The sequence below is a fragment of the Choloepus didactylus genome, chromosome 14 (assembly GCF_015220235.1).
Source record: "Choloepus didactylus isolate mChoDid1 chromosome 14, mChoDid1.pri, whole genome shotgun sequence".
NCBI classification, from domain to species: domain Eukaryota; kingdom Metazoa; phylum Chordata; class Mammalia; order Pilosa; family Megalonychidae; genus Choloepus; species Choloepus didactylus.
The window spans coordinates 11,160,538-11,178,581 of NC_051320.1; the positions used below are offsets into that span (position 1 = coordinate 11,160,538).

Sequence of the window (18,044 nt, forward strand, 5' to 3'; positions counted from 1 at the left end):
GTTTTTTATTAATGAAGTTGTAGGTTTACAGAAAAATCATCCAGAAAACAAGTTCCCATATATCCACCCCTCCCCCAATTAACACCTTGCATTAGTGTGATACATTTGTCACAACTGAAAAAATATTATTCATAATTCTACCATGAACTATAGTCTACGGTTCACATTGAGGTTCCCTATTATGTGTTGAACAATCATGTGTTTTTTTTAATTTGTATTCTAATAACATACATATAATCTAAAATTTCCCCTTTTAACCATATTAAAATATATAATTCAGTGCTGTTAATTATGTTCACAATGTTGTGTTACCATCACCCTTATTCATTAACAAAAGTTTTCCTTCCCCCCCTAAATAGAAACTCTGTTCAATTTAAGCATTAACTCCCCATTCCCTATTCCCATTTTGGCCCCTGGTAAATTATATTCTGCTTTCTGACAGTATTTCATATCAGTGAGATCACACAATATTTTATGTATATACATTAGGGTATTATTTAACTGTAAAAAGGAATGAGGTTCTGCCACATGCGATGTGGATGAAACTTGAAAACATCCTGGTGAGTAAAACATCTGTATTGCATTTCATAGCAGTGAGATCACACAATATTTGTCCTATTGTATGTATACAAACAGAAGTGGGTCCAGGGACTGCAGGAAAAGGGAGTGGGGAGTAATTGCTTAATGGGCACAAAGTTTCTATTTTGGGTGATGAAAGGGTAGTGGTAATAGATGGCAGTGATGGTAACACAACACTAAATGCAATTAACGCCAATGAGCAGTACCCTTAAACATGGTTAAAACGGCTAATATTTATGTTACCAAAACAAAGGCAATTTAAAAATATTCAAGACGAACTGCTGACCAAAGAAACATTCTCCGTCTGCGCTCTATGCGTACCTTCGCCGTGGCAAAAAACAAAGAACCGAACAAGAACCAGAAGTCAAAGCTCGATCTCAGAAAGTACTAGCCCATACACATGCGCCGGAAGTCACTTCCGGAGTCTAAGGTCAGGGCGCAGCACGCTGCAGTGCGACGGGGGCGGGGCGGCTGCCGTAAAGCAGCGGGGCGGAGAGCACGTGGCTCCGGCGGGCTCTGGTCGCCTTCGGACGTCATGGCGGGCCCGATAAGGGGCGCTGGGTCTGGGGCGCTGGACCTGCTCCGGGGCCTGCCGCGTGTCAGCCTCGGCAACTTAAAGCCGAACCCCGGCTCCAGAAAACCGGTAAAGGGCTGGTGGCGGCGCTGGGGGGTTGGAGTGAGCGGAAAGGCTCCTCACTCCCCTCTCGTCCTCGATCTCTCCTCTCCCTGCAGGGGGTTGGGGATGAACATAGGGATGCTGTTCTCCTTGACTGTACGGACGGACGTCTTTCCGCGTGGTTCCAGTTCTTACTAAGGGTTACATTGTAGGGCGCAAATATATTAATTAGGGCCGAGGAGCAAACTGGCTGAAACTACAAAATGATTGTCACTTTCAAAACTGGATTAAAACGAGCTACTTTTTTCAGTGTATCTCTTTTTTCGTCCTAAGATCTGAATTGATTTATCACCTTATCTTTCCTGCGACTCACCGAATACAGCTAGAAAAGCTGTTAGTTGACGTACTGTCATATTAACTGAAGTAATTCGTTGTTTTCGTGAAGTTACAGGAAGTAAATTAGGAAAAACATTTTCTTTATAAATTAGCACTTAAATAAAATAATATGTATGGATAACAATTACGTTTTTACAACTCCAAAATAAATTTTAAAATTCTCTTGAATATCATGTGGACTTTGGTGTGGATATTAAATTCCATGATTTTTCCAGTTCCAGCCTATCCTAAAATCCTTATCCTCAACTCATCCTTAGAACTTGGCTTTTGAAACATAGCTTGGACTTGGGTTACAAGAATTGGCTACATCATCAGAGGGAAAGCTAATTTAGAAGATGTGGATGTGTGAGCATCTAGAACTGGATTTTTAGTACTGGTTGGTTGGAGGAATGAATTGCATAACTATATTATTATATAGCAAAGAGGCGAGATACTGTTTTAAAAAGTGCATCTGTTGTTCCGCTTGTAGGCGAGAAGACCAAGGGGTCGGAGAAGAGGTAGAAAGTGTGGCAGAGGCCATAAAGGAGAAAGGCAGAGGGGTACCCGGCCCCGACTGGGCTTTGAGGGAGGCCAGACCCCGTTTTACCTCCGAATCCCAAAATACGGGTTTAATGAAGGACATAGGTAAGTTTGCTTTGCTTTTAAAAATAGAAGTTCCTAATTTTCATTGGGAAACGCCTAAAAAAAGAGCTTGGTAGAAATTTTTCATGAACTTTGAAGCAAATTTTTGCTACTGTTCTTCTGAACCACTTTTGGTAATGAAACTTAGCCTGGATTCGTAGGAAAAAAGTCCAGACTCTGCACCCAGATCTGCAAAATGCAGATGATAATACCTACTCTCATGTTTGATAAGAGGATTAGCAAGAATGTATATAAAACATCTGGCCAGTTGTAGCCACCCAATCAATGGTAACTACCATTATTACTTTTTGAGTTCCAATAATGCATAATTCAGAGAGTGAGTGGGTTAAATTTTCCACAAATTCGTTTATTCATTTGTGTGAGTGAAATAAATGCTTAAAGAGGCAAATTGTTCATAGTGAAACGGCGTACTGGCTTTGTTTCATTACGAAAAGTTAAGATGCAATACTACATGATTGAGTTTTACTCAGGAAGGATTTATTTTGTTAAATCGTCCAAATTGATGGAGGAAAACACAGGACAAAGCTTTGAGTCGATTTGGAGAAGATAAGGGGACTGAGTTTTCCAACCACTGCTTTCTTGTCTTGTAGCTTCAGACGCCAGTACCAGCCCTTGAGTCTCAATAGATTGCAGTATCTTATTGATTTGGGTCGAGTTGATCCTACGCAGCCTATTGACTTAACCCAGCTTGTCAATGGCAGGGGTGTGACAATCCAGCCACTTAAAAGGGATTACGGTGTCCAGCTTGTAGAGGAGGTGAGTCTGAATTTCATCTTTGGGGGTTGTGTGGAAGGATATTTTTGGTTTTTGTATAATCAACACCCTTACAGCCTTTATTTCTCTTCCTTTTGAGTTGTCATTGCCATTACACCGTGATAGGTCCTGTTATGCCCGGCTGTGGTTTTGGAAAGCCAGGCCTACCTACCTCTGCCCTGACCATTCCCTCTTCCTGGACTGTTCTCCTTTGTATCCTTGTTCTCTCACTGTCTTTGGTTTTCTGCTAAAATATCATATTAGGACGGTCTCTTTTGATATCCTTTTATAAAGCATTCATTCACCCCCCTGCCTGCTCCAGGCATACTTGGTCTGCTTACACTGTCCAAGGTAATTTTCTTTCGATACATATGAACACCTGATGTTTGTTACCAAGTTACTTATTTTTCATTGTCTCCTTCACTAGAATATAAGCTCCTTGAGAGCAGGTACTTTGACTTGATACTGTATTTTCAATATTGGAAATATTGGCATGACGGTCAATAAATGTTTGTGGAGAAAAGGAATGAATCAAATCCAATTTGAATTTCAGTAAAAAAGGTTTGCTATTTATAGGAATTGACCAAGAGTTTCATAAGCAAAAAAACTTTTTTTTAAAATCGTATTTTTTTATTGTAAAATGTAACATATATACATAGAAGTGGTAACTTTCCAAGTGCAGTTTGCAAATAAACTTTTGTCCATTATTAATCATCAACTCCTGTTTCTTGGATATAAATAATATGACTATGTAGGTAACTTAGTTTCCCCTAGACAGAAGCATGTGTTTATAGAAAACCCTTTTAGATTCCTTTGAAAAAGTGAACCTATGGATAAAAACCTGTCCACATAAGACGATTTGGAAAGAGTATACCCAATTCATGAGTATAATCCAGCGTTCTTTTCTTTTCCGGGTGGTCAGAGGAAATAGTTCATATGAAGAAATATACAAATAGAGTAACACGTGGAAAAATCCGTGACTTCATGTTAACTTCAGTTAAATTGCACATTCAAAAGCCTTCTTAAGTGTATATCTATTATAATTCTTAAAACTCTTAACCAGGGCAGTGGTTGAATAAGTACAATTACACAATATTAATAGTCCTAAAATTGGTTTACTCTTTCTGGATTGCAGGTTTTAAGTAGTGGATAATAAGACTGTTTTGATACTTCAGCACAAAATTTTCAATTTGGGAGTGTATGTTCTCAAGGAAAAACAAAATTAAAAGAAACCTAATTGATATAAAGATAATCCTAAAAATGCAATTTATAATACTGAAAATACTGGAACTTGCCCCAATGCCCAAGAACAGGGAGATGTTTCAAGCAGTCTGTGGAATAGTAATGAAAAATGACAAATAATGTGGTAACACCCTATTTTATTGAATCAAATGTGCCATTGTATAAAAATGCACACCCATATCATAAATGTAAAAAGCTGAGAAAATAGAATTGATGGGGTATTTTTTGAAATGCATGGAAGCTCATAATTAATAAAGAAAAGGAACTTTGTTTGGAACCAATTTGTTTCAAGCATAGCAAAAGTGTGAAAAGTTTCTATCGCCATCTCTTTATCCTCTGCCTTTTCCCCCAGAGGGGGCTGACCCCTTCCAAGCTCAGATACAATTTTTCTGCCTGCTCCAGCCCCACTTGTGGAGCTCTTAAAACTACTGGTTAAGCCAGTTGCTTACGGAGAAGTAAAAATGGATTTTATCTATATTGTACAGCTTAGTGTTGTTGCTAAGAACACAGACCTGTGATTTTCTGCTCCTGATGAGGGTCACTGTCCCCTCCATTTTCCCTTTTTGCCCCCATCCAGCTCCCTGGTTGACTCTTGAGCTGAGAATGCAGCCCTGAGATTGTCTAAAGGCACAGGGAAAGAAGTGGAAAATTCACAGCTTTGTTCTTTTCTTAAGCTCTCTATTTGGCTTCATATAATACCTCGTGTGGGCTTTTATTCCTGAATCTTGGCTAAACTCCTTCAGCTTAGTCTATTGTCCTCAAAAATATTGGGATTTCTTATTATTGTAGTAATCAGTTATGTACTCTTATTTAGAGTTAACATGCTGAGTAACTCTCCACTCAGCTCTGTCATACGATGACAGGTCACTGTGATAAAGATCAACAGCAGAAAAAATACCAAGATGAAGGCGACCCAGTATTAGAGATACTCCCATCAGTGGACGAAGTCACATGTTCTTTCTTGCAGCCAAAGAACGCGACACCAAAACTGAAATTTATATAGGCATATTAACAGCAAGCATTTATTTATAACTTTTTGACATAATAATTTACCATAATTATTTTGACTGTCTCTCTTATTAATAACTGGTATTGAGATGTTTAAAAAACGTAAGTTGAATGCTTAAAATTAAATCCTATTAATATTGGAAATGCCAAGTAATAGAAATAATAAATAAAGTACTGCATTGCCATGTACCAGACTTTAAAAAAACATAAATGTCAGTATGAACAAGGCAAAAAAGTAAATCTACTTTCAGCTAGAGTCCCTGTGTTGGAATCCTAGCTCTGTGGTCTTGGGCAAGTTCCTCAGCCTCTCTGTGCTTCCATGCCCCCATCTGTGAAGTTGGTACAGGGAAAGAAAAGTAGTAAAATGGGGTGGCCTAAATAAACCATAAACAATTTGGTAGACCTGGAAGCAGAGGTATTTAAAGTAGGAATGATTGTTACATTGTAGGCAGTTTGGAGGAGAAAATAGTTCTAAAAAGGAGGCTTGCTGGAATTAATTTACTTATAGTCATGCTGTCTACTAAAGACTTTGTTTTGACCTATTACAGGGGGCTGACACCTTTAAGGCGAAAGTTAATATTGAAGTACAGTTGGCTTCAGAACTAGCCATTGCTGCAATTGAAAAAAATGGTGGTGTTGTTACGACAGCTTTCTATGACCCAAGGAGTCTGGGTAAGCTTGTTTGGCAGTCATTTTCTTCCCTCCCTCTTCGTCTCCTACTGGCTGCTGCTAATCAGTGACTAGCAAAATTTAGTATTGTTTAATGTACATCTATCAAATGGATCGTTATGGTATAAAGAATAAAGCATGTAGCTGACGGATATACCAAAGGGCAAGAAAGACACTTGGCATCTTCCTGAACTCCAGATCCATGTCTGCCCAACTACTTGACATCTCCACCTGTGTGTCCGGTAGGCCTGTCAAAGTTACTGTGTCTGAGACTTCTGTTTTTTCTTTTTCACCTCTGTTTGCTCTTCTTATAATCTTCCCCATCTTTTTGGCTTTTTAGTTCAAAATTTGGAGTCATCTTGACTCTTTCTTACATACCCTGGTAAATTCTGTGAGCTCAGTCCTCAAAGTATGTCCGGAGTCCAGCTGATCACCAACTTACCTTGCTGCAGCGTGAAGGACTTCACTCCTGCACAGAGCCTCTAGTGGTGTCTGTCCCGCTCCTAGAGGCTGTGTGTGATCTGTGCCCCACCCTCCCCCTTACCTCCCTGCTCCTGCTCCCCCTGGGCCCTACTCTTCTCCCTGCAGGGAGGACTCTCCCACCCAGAATCTTCCCCGCTGTGCGCCTCACTCTTCTGATTAGTGAGATCTTTCCTACCTGTCCTAAGCGAAAGAGCATGCACACCACATTTGCATACACTCAAACACACCCATGACATACACATACATACCATGTGTGCACAGACATGCATGAGCACACATCAATGTTGCACACATACCTGTGAACACACAAACATCTTGTGTTGTATACAAAAACACACGAGTACCATGCACACATGCACATGCAGTCGCTTCCTGTCTCCTAGCCCAGTCTTACACCCACCCTTGGCCACTAGTACTCACTGACAAAATGCAATTTTATGTCTCTCCATTACTCTCTCTGTCCCATTTCTATAATGATGGAACTTTTTTGTTCACTGCTTTATCTCCAGCACCTAGATTAGAATCTCATGTCTCTTAGAGGCTCACTTAAAATTTGTTGCATGAATTGATTGGATTTTTAAAATTCCAGAGATTAAAAACAAGTGCAGCTTGTTGACTAAATGCTTTCATAAAGGGCCTTTTACTGCTTTTACATTCAAATTAGAATTAAAGAGTTCCTGATGAAATTGATCAATTAGAAGAAAATTCTTTTAAAATACATATATAAAAGGGAATATGGGAAGTATTTGTATCCTTAGTAAGTAATGAGTTTGAAACAGCTACCATTTCATTTTCCTCATAGCTGAAAAAGCTGTATAAAAATACTCACCAACCTAATTCTCATTTCCCTCTTGACGTGATGAGTGAGCTTCTTTTCTTGTTTTGGTTCATCACTCAATGTTTTAGAGTGATCTGCCTCAAGTATGAAAACCAGTATTTTTCTTAAAACATCATCACAAACAATTTGGAAGGCCTTTTAGCATCGGCAGAATGTTTTTCAGTCCTTGTTTCCAAACAGTATGGCCCTGGTGGGGAGCAGCCAGGTGCCACCCACCACCCCAAGCAGCAGTCCTGGAGCCACCGTCAGTGCTTGCTGCTCCTGGGCAGCCTGGTGTTCGTCCCAGGCGCCTCTGAATGAATCAACAAATAAGCAAACCTAACCATGGCTTTAGCATTCAGTTGTCATCATTTTGTCTCTGAAAAATTTACTTGGTTGTTCTTTAGCTTCCCAAGGTATAAAAAAATTTTTTAGTACACATTTCCCTTCCCTTTCTGTTAGCACTATTGTGAGAATAAGAAGACGGTTATCCTTGGGAAGATGGTTGCTGCAAAGGAGAGGCTAGGCCTCCCTATGGTTGTGCCTAAGAGCCTCCTCCCGAATGCCTCTTTGTTGCTCAGATGTGGCCCTGTCTCTCTAGCTAAGCCAACTTGAAAGGTGAAATCACTGCCCTCCCCCCTACGTGGGATCAGACACCCAGGGGAGTGAATCTCCCTGGCAGCGTGGAATATGACTCCCGGGGAGGAATGTAGACCTGGCATCGTGGGACGGAGAACATCTTCTTGACCAAAAGGGGGATGTGAAAGGAAATGAAATAAGCTTCAGTGGCAGAGAGATTCCAAAAGGAGCCGAGAGGTCACTCTGGTGGGCACTCTTACGCACACTTTAGACAACCCTTTTTAGGTTCTAAAGAATTGGGGTAGCTGGTGGTGGATACCTGAAACTATCAAACTGCAACCCAGAACCCATGAATCTCGAAGACAGTTGTATAAAAATGTAGCTTATGAGGGGTGACAATGGGATTGGGAAAGCCATAAGGACCACACTCCACTTTGTCTAGTTTATGGATGGATGAGTAGAAAAATAGGGGAAGGAAACAAACAGACAAAGGTACCCAGTGTTCTTTTTTACTTCAATTGCTCTTTTTCACTCTAATTATTATTCTTGTTATTTTTGTGTGTGTGCTAATGAAGGTGTCAGGGATTGATTTGGGTGATGAATGTACCACTATGTAATGGTACTGTAAACAATCGAAAGTACGATTTGTTTTGTATGACTGCGTGGTATGTGAATATATCTCAATAAAATGAAGATAAAAAAAACAAAACAAAACAAAACAAAACAAAAAAAGAAACAAAAAAAAAAACCTAAAGGGCTAGAACAGAAAAAATAAAAAATAAAAAATAAATAAATAAATACACGTTAAAATTAAAAAAAAAAAAAAAATCATATGAAGAAAAAAAAAAAAAAAAAAGACGGTTATCCCTCTTTTGTGAGCCCTGTGGAAGAAAGTCTCTTCAGTCAAATTTGTTAAAGTCCAGGATAAAATATTTTCTTTTGTAGAAGCATTGCTCCATGTTTTAATGAGGAGACCCTCATCGTGGCAAGTAGTGCCTTATTTATTCTGCATTGTGAGATGATTAGGTGGCAATACATACGGTTTTCCACTTTATTGGAACTTTGAATGGCTACAGCCAGTGTATTTTGTATCTTAAAAGAATTTTAAGGGGACATCTAGTTTATTTGGCTGCTCTGGACTAATGCAAAGTCATGTAGCTCTTTTGGAGCAGTGCCAGGAATCTCTTCCTACGAGGCTCTTCCTCTCTCTATGCCACTTTTGTACTCTGCTTAATTTCCTTAAAGTTTTTTTGGAGAAGGGGAGATCTCATGCAAAATGCTTTCCGAACTTTTTTCTTAAACATAGTTGGAAGGTAATTTCTTGATGAGTCAAGAACATGCAATCAGACATTCACTTTTTAGGGCAGGTGTGAAGGATTGTTTATCCATTGCGTTACTTGGCTTTAGGTAGCTCTGGTTTTGTAATTCCCTTTGACTCTGGTTTGCAGCTTCCAGTTCTCATTTCTGTTAGTGCCAGCCCGGGGCACCCTCCCCCTTCTAAATTGCCTTTCTCGTGTGCCCTCTGTTGGATGCTACTAGATAATTAAATGATAACGACTGTCAGCTTCTTGCATTCAGCAAATGTGTATTCACTGGCTGGTGAATGGAGAGATAGTAGTACAAAAAAGTCAGAAACCCCTACTGTCCTGTCCCAGAGCTGCATTTTGGTGGGTGGTAGGTGACACGTGTGGACCTTGCAGCATACCTGGTTCTGTGCGTGTGGGAGTGCACACGGAGTACCTTGTGGACTTCCTAACTGCCCTGTGGGGCAGGCGCTGCTGTATGGAGGTTCTCAGGGAGTGTTTTACTACTCTTTCAACTTACATGACCTCTTCTGCGTTTCCAGCCAGGCTAAGGTTACGTTCCCAAAGCAGGAGAAGTAGGGTGGTGTTGTGTTCATACAATGGTAATTGTTGTGTATTTGTATAACTATTTTCTAAAATGTTGTGATGCTTTTTGGACAGGTCTCTTCTCCCTACCTCACCTTCCCTGTACCTGCACCTCAGAACACGTGTTTGAGGTCCTTTTCAAAGTTGTAAAAACAAAACAAAACTGGGGTTATGACAGTGGGGTTTAGTTGTTCTTTGGTTTCATTTAAGGTTTCTTTGCCTACTGTGATGAGTAATGCATTTAAGTAATGTTGGTATTCCAGAAATCTTAATGTTTCTTCCTAACTTTCTAAACAATTGAGACCCATGCTAGGATTTTAAGGCATTTTGTAGACCTTGCTTTTCTGTTTTAGGATTTCCTATTAGTGGGTGGCCAGCAGAGCTCCATGGAGTCCCAACCTATTCTAAATATTCCTCAGCCTGTTTCCATAAAAATACTTTGATTTTGGGCGATTAAACATGAAGCTTAAATACAGTGTTACCTTTTTAGGAATTCACTAACCCAGGAGTAACTAACTTTTAAGATGCAAATTATTGAAAATAAAGCTTACTTAAGACAATTCATGGAATTAAGTTCTCATGCTGGTGATATTTAAACATAATAATTAAATGAAAATCTGTAACTTAGTCACTAGGTACATAGCCAGTTACTGTATTTCTTTTTCTAAATTATTTTTAATTTTGTTTTTTAGAAATTTTATGTAAGCCAGTTCCTTTCTTTTTGCGTGGACAACCCATTCCAAAACGTATGCTTCCACCTGAATCCCTAGTGCCCTATTATACTGACGCAAAGAACCGTGGCTATCTGGCAGATCCTGGCAAATTTCCTGAAGCAAGACTTGAGCTTGCCAAGAAGTACGGTTATGTCTTACCTGATATCACCAAAGATGAGCTCTTCAGGATGTTAAGCACTCGAAAGGACCCAAGGCAGATTTTCTTCGGTCTTGCTCCAGGATGGGTAGTGAATATGGCTGATAAGAAAATCTTAAAACCCACAGATGAGCATCTCCTCAAATACTACAGCTCATGAACAACCTTCCAAGAGCAGAGTTGTTAAAGAACACTGTACAAGGGCCTGAAATACAGGTGTTTCTCATTATATCTTCCTAATGGGTAATTCTCCAGATGTAGATGTTACTTTTCAGCATAACTGTGTCTCTTTTTCATTTTTATCTGAATGCAAAATAAAAATGCTGTAAACAAAGACTATGTAGAGAAACTGAATCTGTGTGGGGTCTATCTTAATTAATTAACATGCAGACTCCCTGGTGGTCTGCCAAAGGAAGATTTTAACTGTTTTGACTATTTCCAGTCAGGTCTTTTCATCCTGCCTTGTCTTGTTACTGGTACAAATTGAAACGAGCTTGCAGGTTCCACTGGGATTGAAGTGTCACCCTGCCCAGCCAAGGCTCCTTAGGAGCCTCTGGGAAACGCTGCCACCCAGTGTCAACTCAGGAGAATAAGATCAGGAATGTGAGTTTAAGGCTTTAGGGCTGGTGAGTAGCTTCTAAGTAATTCAAAATTTGCCAGCAAAATTGAAGGTTAGAGAAACAGAAATTTCAAGGAATTCGTTTTCCCAATTTTGTTGATTAGAGGGGACAATAATGGTTAAGCCGTTAGCAGTTTTTCTTGAAGAAGGTAAGTGTTCTAATTTTTATTGATATAATTTCACTTATGTAATGGATTTTGGAGACCTTTGTCTTTCAGTCATTTCAAGTGATTTTGAAAAATTGTTCAATGATTATATATAAGCCATAAAACCAGTTGGTTACATGAAAATTAAACTCCGTTAACATAAAAGATTCAGCAGTAAGTAAGTTTATTTAGCTTTTCAAAGATGTATTATAACCAACCGTATGCAAGCTTAAGTTACCTGGATGGAATTCAGGTTTGATCTTGAATAATTCATGATAATTCTATAGTATAAATAAAATGATTTCTGGCTGTTTATTCTCGTAAAATAAAATTTTTAAAAACCTAAGAAAGTAAGTTTATTTAGCTTTTCAAAGATATGTTATAACCAACCATATGCAAGCTTAAGTTACCTGGATGGAATTTGGGTTTGATCTTGAATAATTCATGATAATACTGTAGTAGAAATAAAATGATTTCTGGCTGTTTATTCTCTTAAAATAAAATTTTTAAAAACTTAGGAAAAATGTAATATTTTGTTAACTTACCTCATTACTAACCTGAGGTTTAATTTAAAATGTGGCTTATGTACTGAGAGCATATTTTAATTTTTATCCAGGATTATGTAGTTTGGCTTGTTATTAAAGCACTCCCTAGCATCCAGAAGTTGAAAGAATCATGACTAGAACCATCTTCTATGATAGCAACCTATGAATTTCAGAGTATAAGCAAAATTTAAAAACTATGTTTATTTTTCAGAGGTCCTGAGTGACAGTGTGTTAGGATTGGTTTTGGCTTCATTGATAAGAAACCCCAAATCACAGTAGCTTGAATGAGGTAAACATTTATTTTCTCACAGATGTAGTGCAGAGATCAGTTCAGATCTCCTCCCCACAAAGTCTCAGACAGGTGACTCCCTGTTCGGCGCTGCCTGCCTTTAGGGTGAAATAGAGAGGGGCAAAGAGCATGCAGCTGTTCTTAAGGAAGATTCCTGGAAGCTGCCACACAAAACTTAGGCTTGTATCCTGTTGGCCAAAGCTTGATTACAGTCCTTTTCTGCAAGAGAGCCTGAAAAATGTTTATCTCGGCAGCTTATGTTCTCAGCTAAAAAAATTCTGTTAACGATGGATGATAAAAGAGTGGATATATGCCTATTTATTCCTATTTTGATCTTGATGAAACTTTAACCCTGAGGTTCATTGACTTATCTTGGACAAATATCAGGAAAAGTGCAGAATTCTTTAATTCTATGTTTAATAGCAATACCTGCTGTTTGGAATACTGGGCTCATTAAGTTGTTTTTTTTTTGTTTTTTTTTTTAATTAAATTCAGTTTTATTAAAATATATTCACATACCATACAATCATCCATGGTATACAATCAACTGTTCACAGTACAATCATATAGTTATGCATTCATCACCACAATCTATTTCTGAACATTTTCCTTACATCAGAAAGAATCAGAATAAGAATGAAAAATAAAAGTAAAAAAGAACACCCAAACCACCCCCCCATCCTACCCTATTTTTCATTTAGTTTTTGTCCCCATTTTTCTACTCATCCATCCATACACTAGATAAAGCGAGTGCGATCCACAAGGTTTTCACCATCACACTGTCACCCCTTGTAATCTACATTATTATACAATTGTCTTCAGGGGTCTAGACTACTGGGTTGGAGTTTGATAGTTTCAGATATTTACTTCTAGCTATTCCAATACATTAAAACCTAAGAGGTGTTATCTATATAGTGCATAAGATTGTCCACCAGAGTGACCTCTCGACTCCATTTGAAATCTCTCAGCCACTGAAACTTTCATCTCATTTTGCATCCCCCTTTGGGTCAAGATGATATTCTCAATCCCACGATGCCGGGTCCAGATTCATCCCTAGGAATCATATCCTGCATTGCCAGGGAGATTCACACCCCTGGGAGTCAGGTCCCACGTAGGGGGGAGGGCAGTGAGTTCACCTGCCGAGGTGGCTCAGTTAGAGTGGGCTCATTAAGTTTTAACAGTCGATAAGTTGGTTAATCTTGGTAAGTGTGCCGGTTTGAATGTATTATGTCCCCCAGAAAAAGTCATATTCTTTGATGCAATCTTGTGGGGCAGACAGAGTAGTGGAGATTAAGTTGGAACGTTTGAATTAGGTTGTTTGCATGGAGATGCGCCCCACCCAACTGTAGATGATAACTGATGGGATATTTCCATGGAGGTGTGGCCCCACCCATTCAGGGTGGGCCTTGATCAGTGGAGCCATATAAATGAGCTGACTCAAAGAGAAGGAACTGAGTGCAGCTGTGAGTGAAGTTTTGAAGAGGAGCAAGCTTACTAGAGAGGAACGTCCTGGGAGAAAGCCATTTTGAAACCAGAACTTCGGAGCAGACGCCAGCCACTTGCCTTCCCAGCTAACAGAGGTTTTCCGGATGTCACTGGCCATCCTCCAGTGAAGGTATCCGATTACTGATGTGTTACCTTGGACACTTTATGGCCTTAAGACTGTAACTGTGTAGCCAAATAAACCCCCTTTTTATAAAAGCCAATCCATCTCTGGTGTTTTGCATTCCGCAGCATGAGCAAACTAGAACAGTAAGCAAAATGTTTTTGAAGGAAAATGATAGCAAAGCACTGGAAACCACCTGAAAACTATTTACTTTTTTTGTTTTTTGTTTTCTAAACTTTTTGACAATAAAGCCAGTTTACACTTTCTGTGTTAGAAATTTAAAAAGTTATACTTCAATATATGCCTGGAGAAAGAGAGATAATAGGTTGCAAAGAAGTTTGCAAAGAAACAAACCACAGTACAGAGGAAATAAATGTGTTTCAATTGATGTTGATTCCCTGGGTGAGTCAGGAGTAGAATATGTTTTCTTTTTTTTAAATCACTGCTGGGAAAAAAAAAAAAACCCTAATTTCCTATCATTGTGAAAGTTGTTCATGCTTGTTTTGAAAATTATGTAAGATTGAAGTGTAAAAAGGAAAAGGCAACTCCATATTCCCTTACTGTTGCCTGGCTCTCTGGCCTTCTTCCCAGAGATAACCACAGCACTGTTAGTTTACAATATACTGTGCACACTGTTCTGAACTTGCTTATATATATATATGTATATATATGTATATGTATATATATGTCAATTGTATTTTTATACTCCCCAGTTTATTTTGAAAACAACCTTTTCTGATATATATATACAAATGAATTTGAAATTAGTTATCTCAAATAATTAACCTATATTCTCCTGTAAATGAAACACTGATAAAAGAACACTTAATATATTATTGAAGGACTTCAACATAATAGAATTCTCTTTTTTCAGCTTTTTAAACTATTTTTTTTTCCCATTTTAAGCCAATATGTAATATTTGACATTTGGGTTATATGTCCATATAAGACAGACATTTGTCAAAGTAAGCATAAGATGAAATAGCATACAGTGACCTTTCTGAATATAATTAAATTTTTAGAGGCAAGGTGGTCCAAATGGGAGCAAAGAGCTAACTTCCTCATGAAATAAACTAGATCAACAAAAAATTAAGAATATTGCTAAAGATTTATTCCATAAATCATTCTCTTAACTATCCTAACATACAAGTGTGCACCCTGGGTATGTGTGAATCAAAATTGTGTGAATCAAGATTGTGAAATCCTGAGACTAGGGGTCTCTAATTGAATAAAAGGCCCTGGGGTAAAAAGAGAAGTAGTATAGGTGAATAGAGGACATTTTTCGATCAAGTTATACATACTGGCTTAATGAAGAGGTAGATTATTTGAAAGTCTCAGTGGGCTCAGATACTGACTTGGGCCTGAAAGTGATGTTTTAATTGCTTCTTAAGATCATAATTAAGCATATTAGAATGCTAGCCATCACTGGATTAGTACCTTAAGGTGAAATATTGGAAAGAAATGATTGTTGGAAAACACACACAAAACATATTTTGTGGTTCTACTATTTTGTTCCACTATTTTTGTAATTGTGTTAAGATAGAGGTCCAATTTGTTTAAGAACATTTAATGTACCCCATAAACTGAACCAAAGATTTTTATTAATTCTTCTTCCAAACACAACATTGATTTCCATCTCCAATTATTTTTTAAGATAAGAAACAATAAGTCCAATGAAAAAAAAGTTGTGGCCTTGAGCTATGAAACATTACACTTCAACACACTGACTGAAAAACCTAGAACATCGCTGTAAAGTTGTTAATCATTGTTGGCCTTCGGCAATGAATGGATGCAGCTTTACTCTGATTTCTCCAAAAATGCTTTGCAGCACCTAACACGCAGCTGGTACACGGTCTCAAAGTCAGAGCCATTCCCATAATAGGGATCCTCAATAATAAGTTGTTTTTCTGGATTAGTAGCTCCCAAGTAGTTCAATTTTCACGTTGCAGTTTTTAACTTCACTACCTTCTCTGTTCAAATCTCCCGGATTGCTTTCATCCATACATAGTGTAATCAAATGTGGCAAAGTCTTTGGCAAACTGCCCGGCAATGTGATTCACAGGAGTATCAGGCTGCTTCGTGCAATTTTGGGAGTGTTTCCTATCTCTTAAGTGGGATGTTGTTGCAGCACTGTCTATCTTCCAATTATCTGAAATAATTTGATCAGTTACAAGTTTTCTGAAAACTGCTTCTGCGGTGGGTGATCGACAAATGTTACCCAGATATACAAACAGCACCGACTTTGGCAGCTGAGCTGCCATCTTCACAGGAGCAAAGAGAGGCACAGAGTGAGTGAACTTGCTTTTTAAGTCTAATATATTTCAAAAAACACTTTCTGTGAATACAAACTACTAGGGCACTTACAAGGCACGCTTATTCTAAAACTATTGGAAATGGGATTCGGGAGAAACGTTGCTTCGCCTTTCCTACACCTTATAAAATGCTTCTTAACACTACAAATGTAAAGACACTGCTTGGGCAATAAAAGTGAACTTCCCAGAAGGGAGGCCCATCCTGGGAAGGGGTGTAGAAGCAAACCCGAGAGATCCCACTTTGTGCATCAGGGAAAACCGACCTCATTCTAGGTGAGGCATCCCCTTGCCTTATCTATGCTGCAGAAGGTGTTTCTTTTGTGATTAGGTTCACATTCTCACCTGGAAGGGCCAGGATGGCTTCAGCAGGAAAAGTTCTTAATCGGAGAGGAGGGAGAAGTTAGTCACACAGAGGGAGACTACTGGGCCCCAGTCGTGTCCCTTCCACGCCCAGGGTGCACTTTTGAGGCCCCCAGGCCCCCTGCCCCCCTCCACCTGGAACCACTGAGCCACCCTGAGCAAAAAAAGAGACAAACACAAGACCGATAGACGGGCTTGCCTGTCTGAGGAGGCCTACAGGTGAAAGGAAGTCAGGATAGATCGACAGAGGGAAGGATGAAAACAGGAAGCAGATGCCGGGTGACGTTGACTCGAATGGGCCTCATTCAGTGAGCGTGGGATGAGTCACAGACAGCTGTATCCGGGTCGTAATATTTTAACCGTGCAGATAATTCTCAGCCCAAGCAGCGCGCTCCACAAAATCCGGCCATTCTGTCTACAAAAGTAATCCTCACATCGCTCTATAGCAGGGAGACCCAAGTTTATTTCTTTTTTTTTTCTTTTCTTTTTTTATTATTAATTGATTTATTTGCTATTTTATTAATATAGCCATTCAAATTAGTTTAGAAACTATTAAATTTATGCATGTGTGTATCTGTGTCTTCTCTCTTTAGTATGTAATGTGTATTTATGCAAAAAACAGAAACTACCTTATTTATATATTTTTATTCTTGACTTTTCTAAGGGTCAAATGAGCTTTTTTTTTTGTTCTCTAGCCCTATAGTTTTGTTGCAATTTACTGTTTTTACTCATCTTCCACATGAATCTGTGATAACCTCTCTTGATGTATAATGACATGGCTTTCTTGTCCTTCCAACATGGTTTTAAGCTGATTTCCTCATTTTCTTCCTAATGTAGGGAATCTCAACATGACAAACTCTAGTGTGTTTCATGTCTTGAATATAAATCATGTGTAAGTCGCTGAATGCAGTCCAGGCCAAAGCATGGCAGGTATTTCATTCCTTTAAGCCCTAGAAAATATGGATACCAATTTCTTAAGAATGAGTCAGAAAATCCAGTCTATATCACACTGAAGGAAAAACAAATGACACTGTGCTGAAATCTCATGCTGAAATACGTTGGATCCAGTAGTATTTTAAACACTGAGGCATTCAGTCCAGATGCAGGTGCCTCTTTCATGTTTTGATTTGTTTCTGTTTTTTCCTTATAAACATTCTTTTTTGGTCATGCACTTTTCTTTCTTCATACTTCACTAAAGAAACATTCTTCACTGGAGAAAGGCCATTGGCATCTGGAAAACCTCTGTTAGCTGGGAAGGCACATGGCTGGTGTCTGCTTGCTACCAGGTTGGTTTTCAAAATGCCCAAGTTTATTTCAACTTTGCAATGCTGGGCTCTAAGGGGCCGTGATACAGTTTCACTGCCCTCCTGCCTGCCATCTACAAGGATGATGGGACAGTGCATTGTTGGATGGTGGCTTTGTCTTACCGAGAATTCACATGGACAGCCAATTAAAAGGCAAGAAGGGGTTAAGTCTGGAGCTTAGTCCTTTCCTCATGGGTCTTCAGCCTATTCTCAGAGTTAATATGCATTAAAAAAAGATTTTTGAACTCCTTAGAGAAATGATTACTATAGATTTCCTGTTTATTGAGTTTGGGGATTTGTTTCCTTTTTTAAAGAAAATG

The 18,044-nt window shown here is 38.8% G+C and overlaps 1 protein-coding gene and 1 pseudogene across 1 annotated transcript; both read left to right on the top strand.

Annotated features, from left to right (window-relative positions):
- The first annotated feature begins 1,072 nt into the window (after nt 1–1,072).
- On the top strand, nt 1,073–11,795 carry MRPL15 (mitochondrial ribosomal protein L15). Its single transcript, XM_037803422.1, has 5 exons — nt 1,073–1,222; nt 2,061–2,215; nt 2,824–2,989; nt 5,785–5,908; nt 10,366–11,795. Exons 1-5 carry the CDS (start codon nt 1,115–1,117, stop codon nt 10,701–10,703), a joined length of 891 nt encoding a protein of 296 aa, XP_037659350.1. The 5' UTR covers nt 1,073–1,114; the 3' UTR covers nt 10,704–11,795.
- Nucleotides 3,121–5,770, top strand: LOC119509496 (annotated as a pseudogene).
- Nucleotides 11,796–18,044: the final 6,249 nt, after the last annotated feature.

What these genes read in the sequence shown, in the direction of transcription:
- MRPL15 (XM_037803422.1), top strand. Translation starts at nt 1,115, where the DNA reads ATGGCGGGCCCGATAAGGGGCGCTGGGTCTGGGGCGCTGGACCTGCTC. An exon ending in GGGTTTAATGAAGGACATAG is followed by an intron (nt 2,216 to 2,823) that starts GTAAGTTTGCTT and finishes CTTGTCTTGTAG; the next exon opens with CTTCAGACGCCAGTACCAGC. An exon ending in CTATGACCCAAGGAGTCTGG is followed by an intron (nt 5,909 to 10,365) that starts GTAAGCTTGTTT and finishes TTTGTTTTTTAG; the next exon opens with AAATTTTATGTAAGCCAGTT.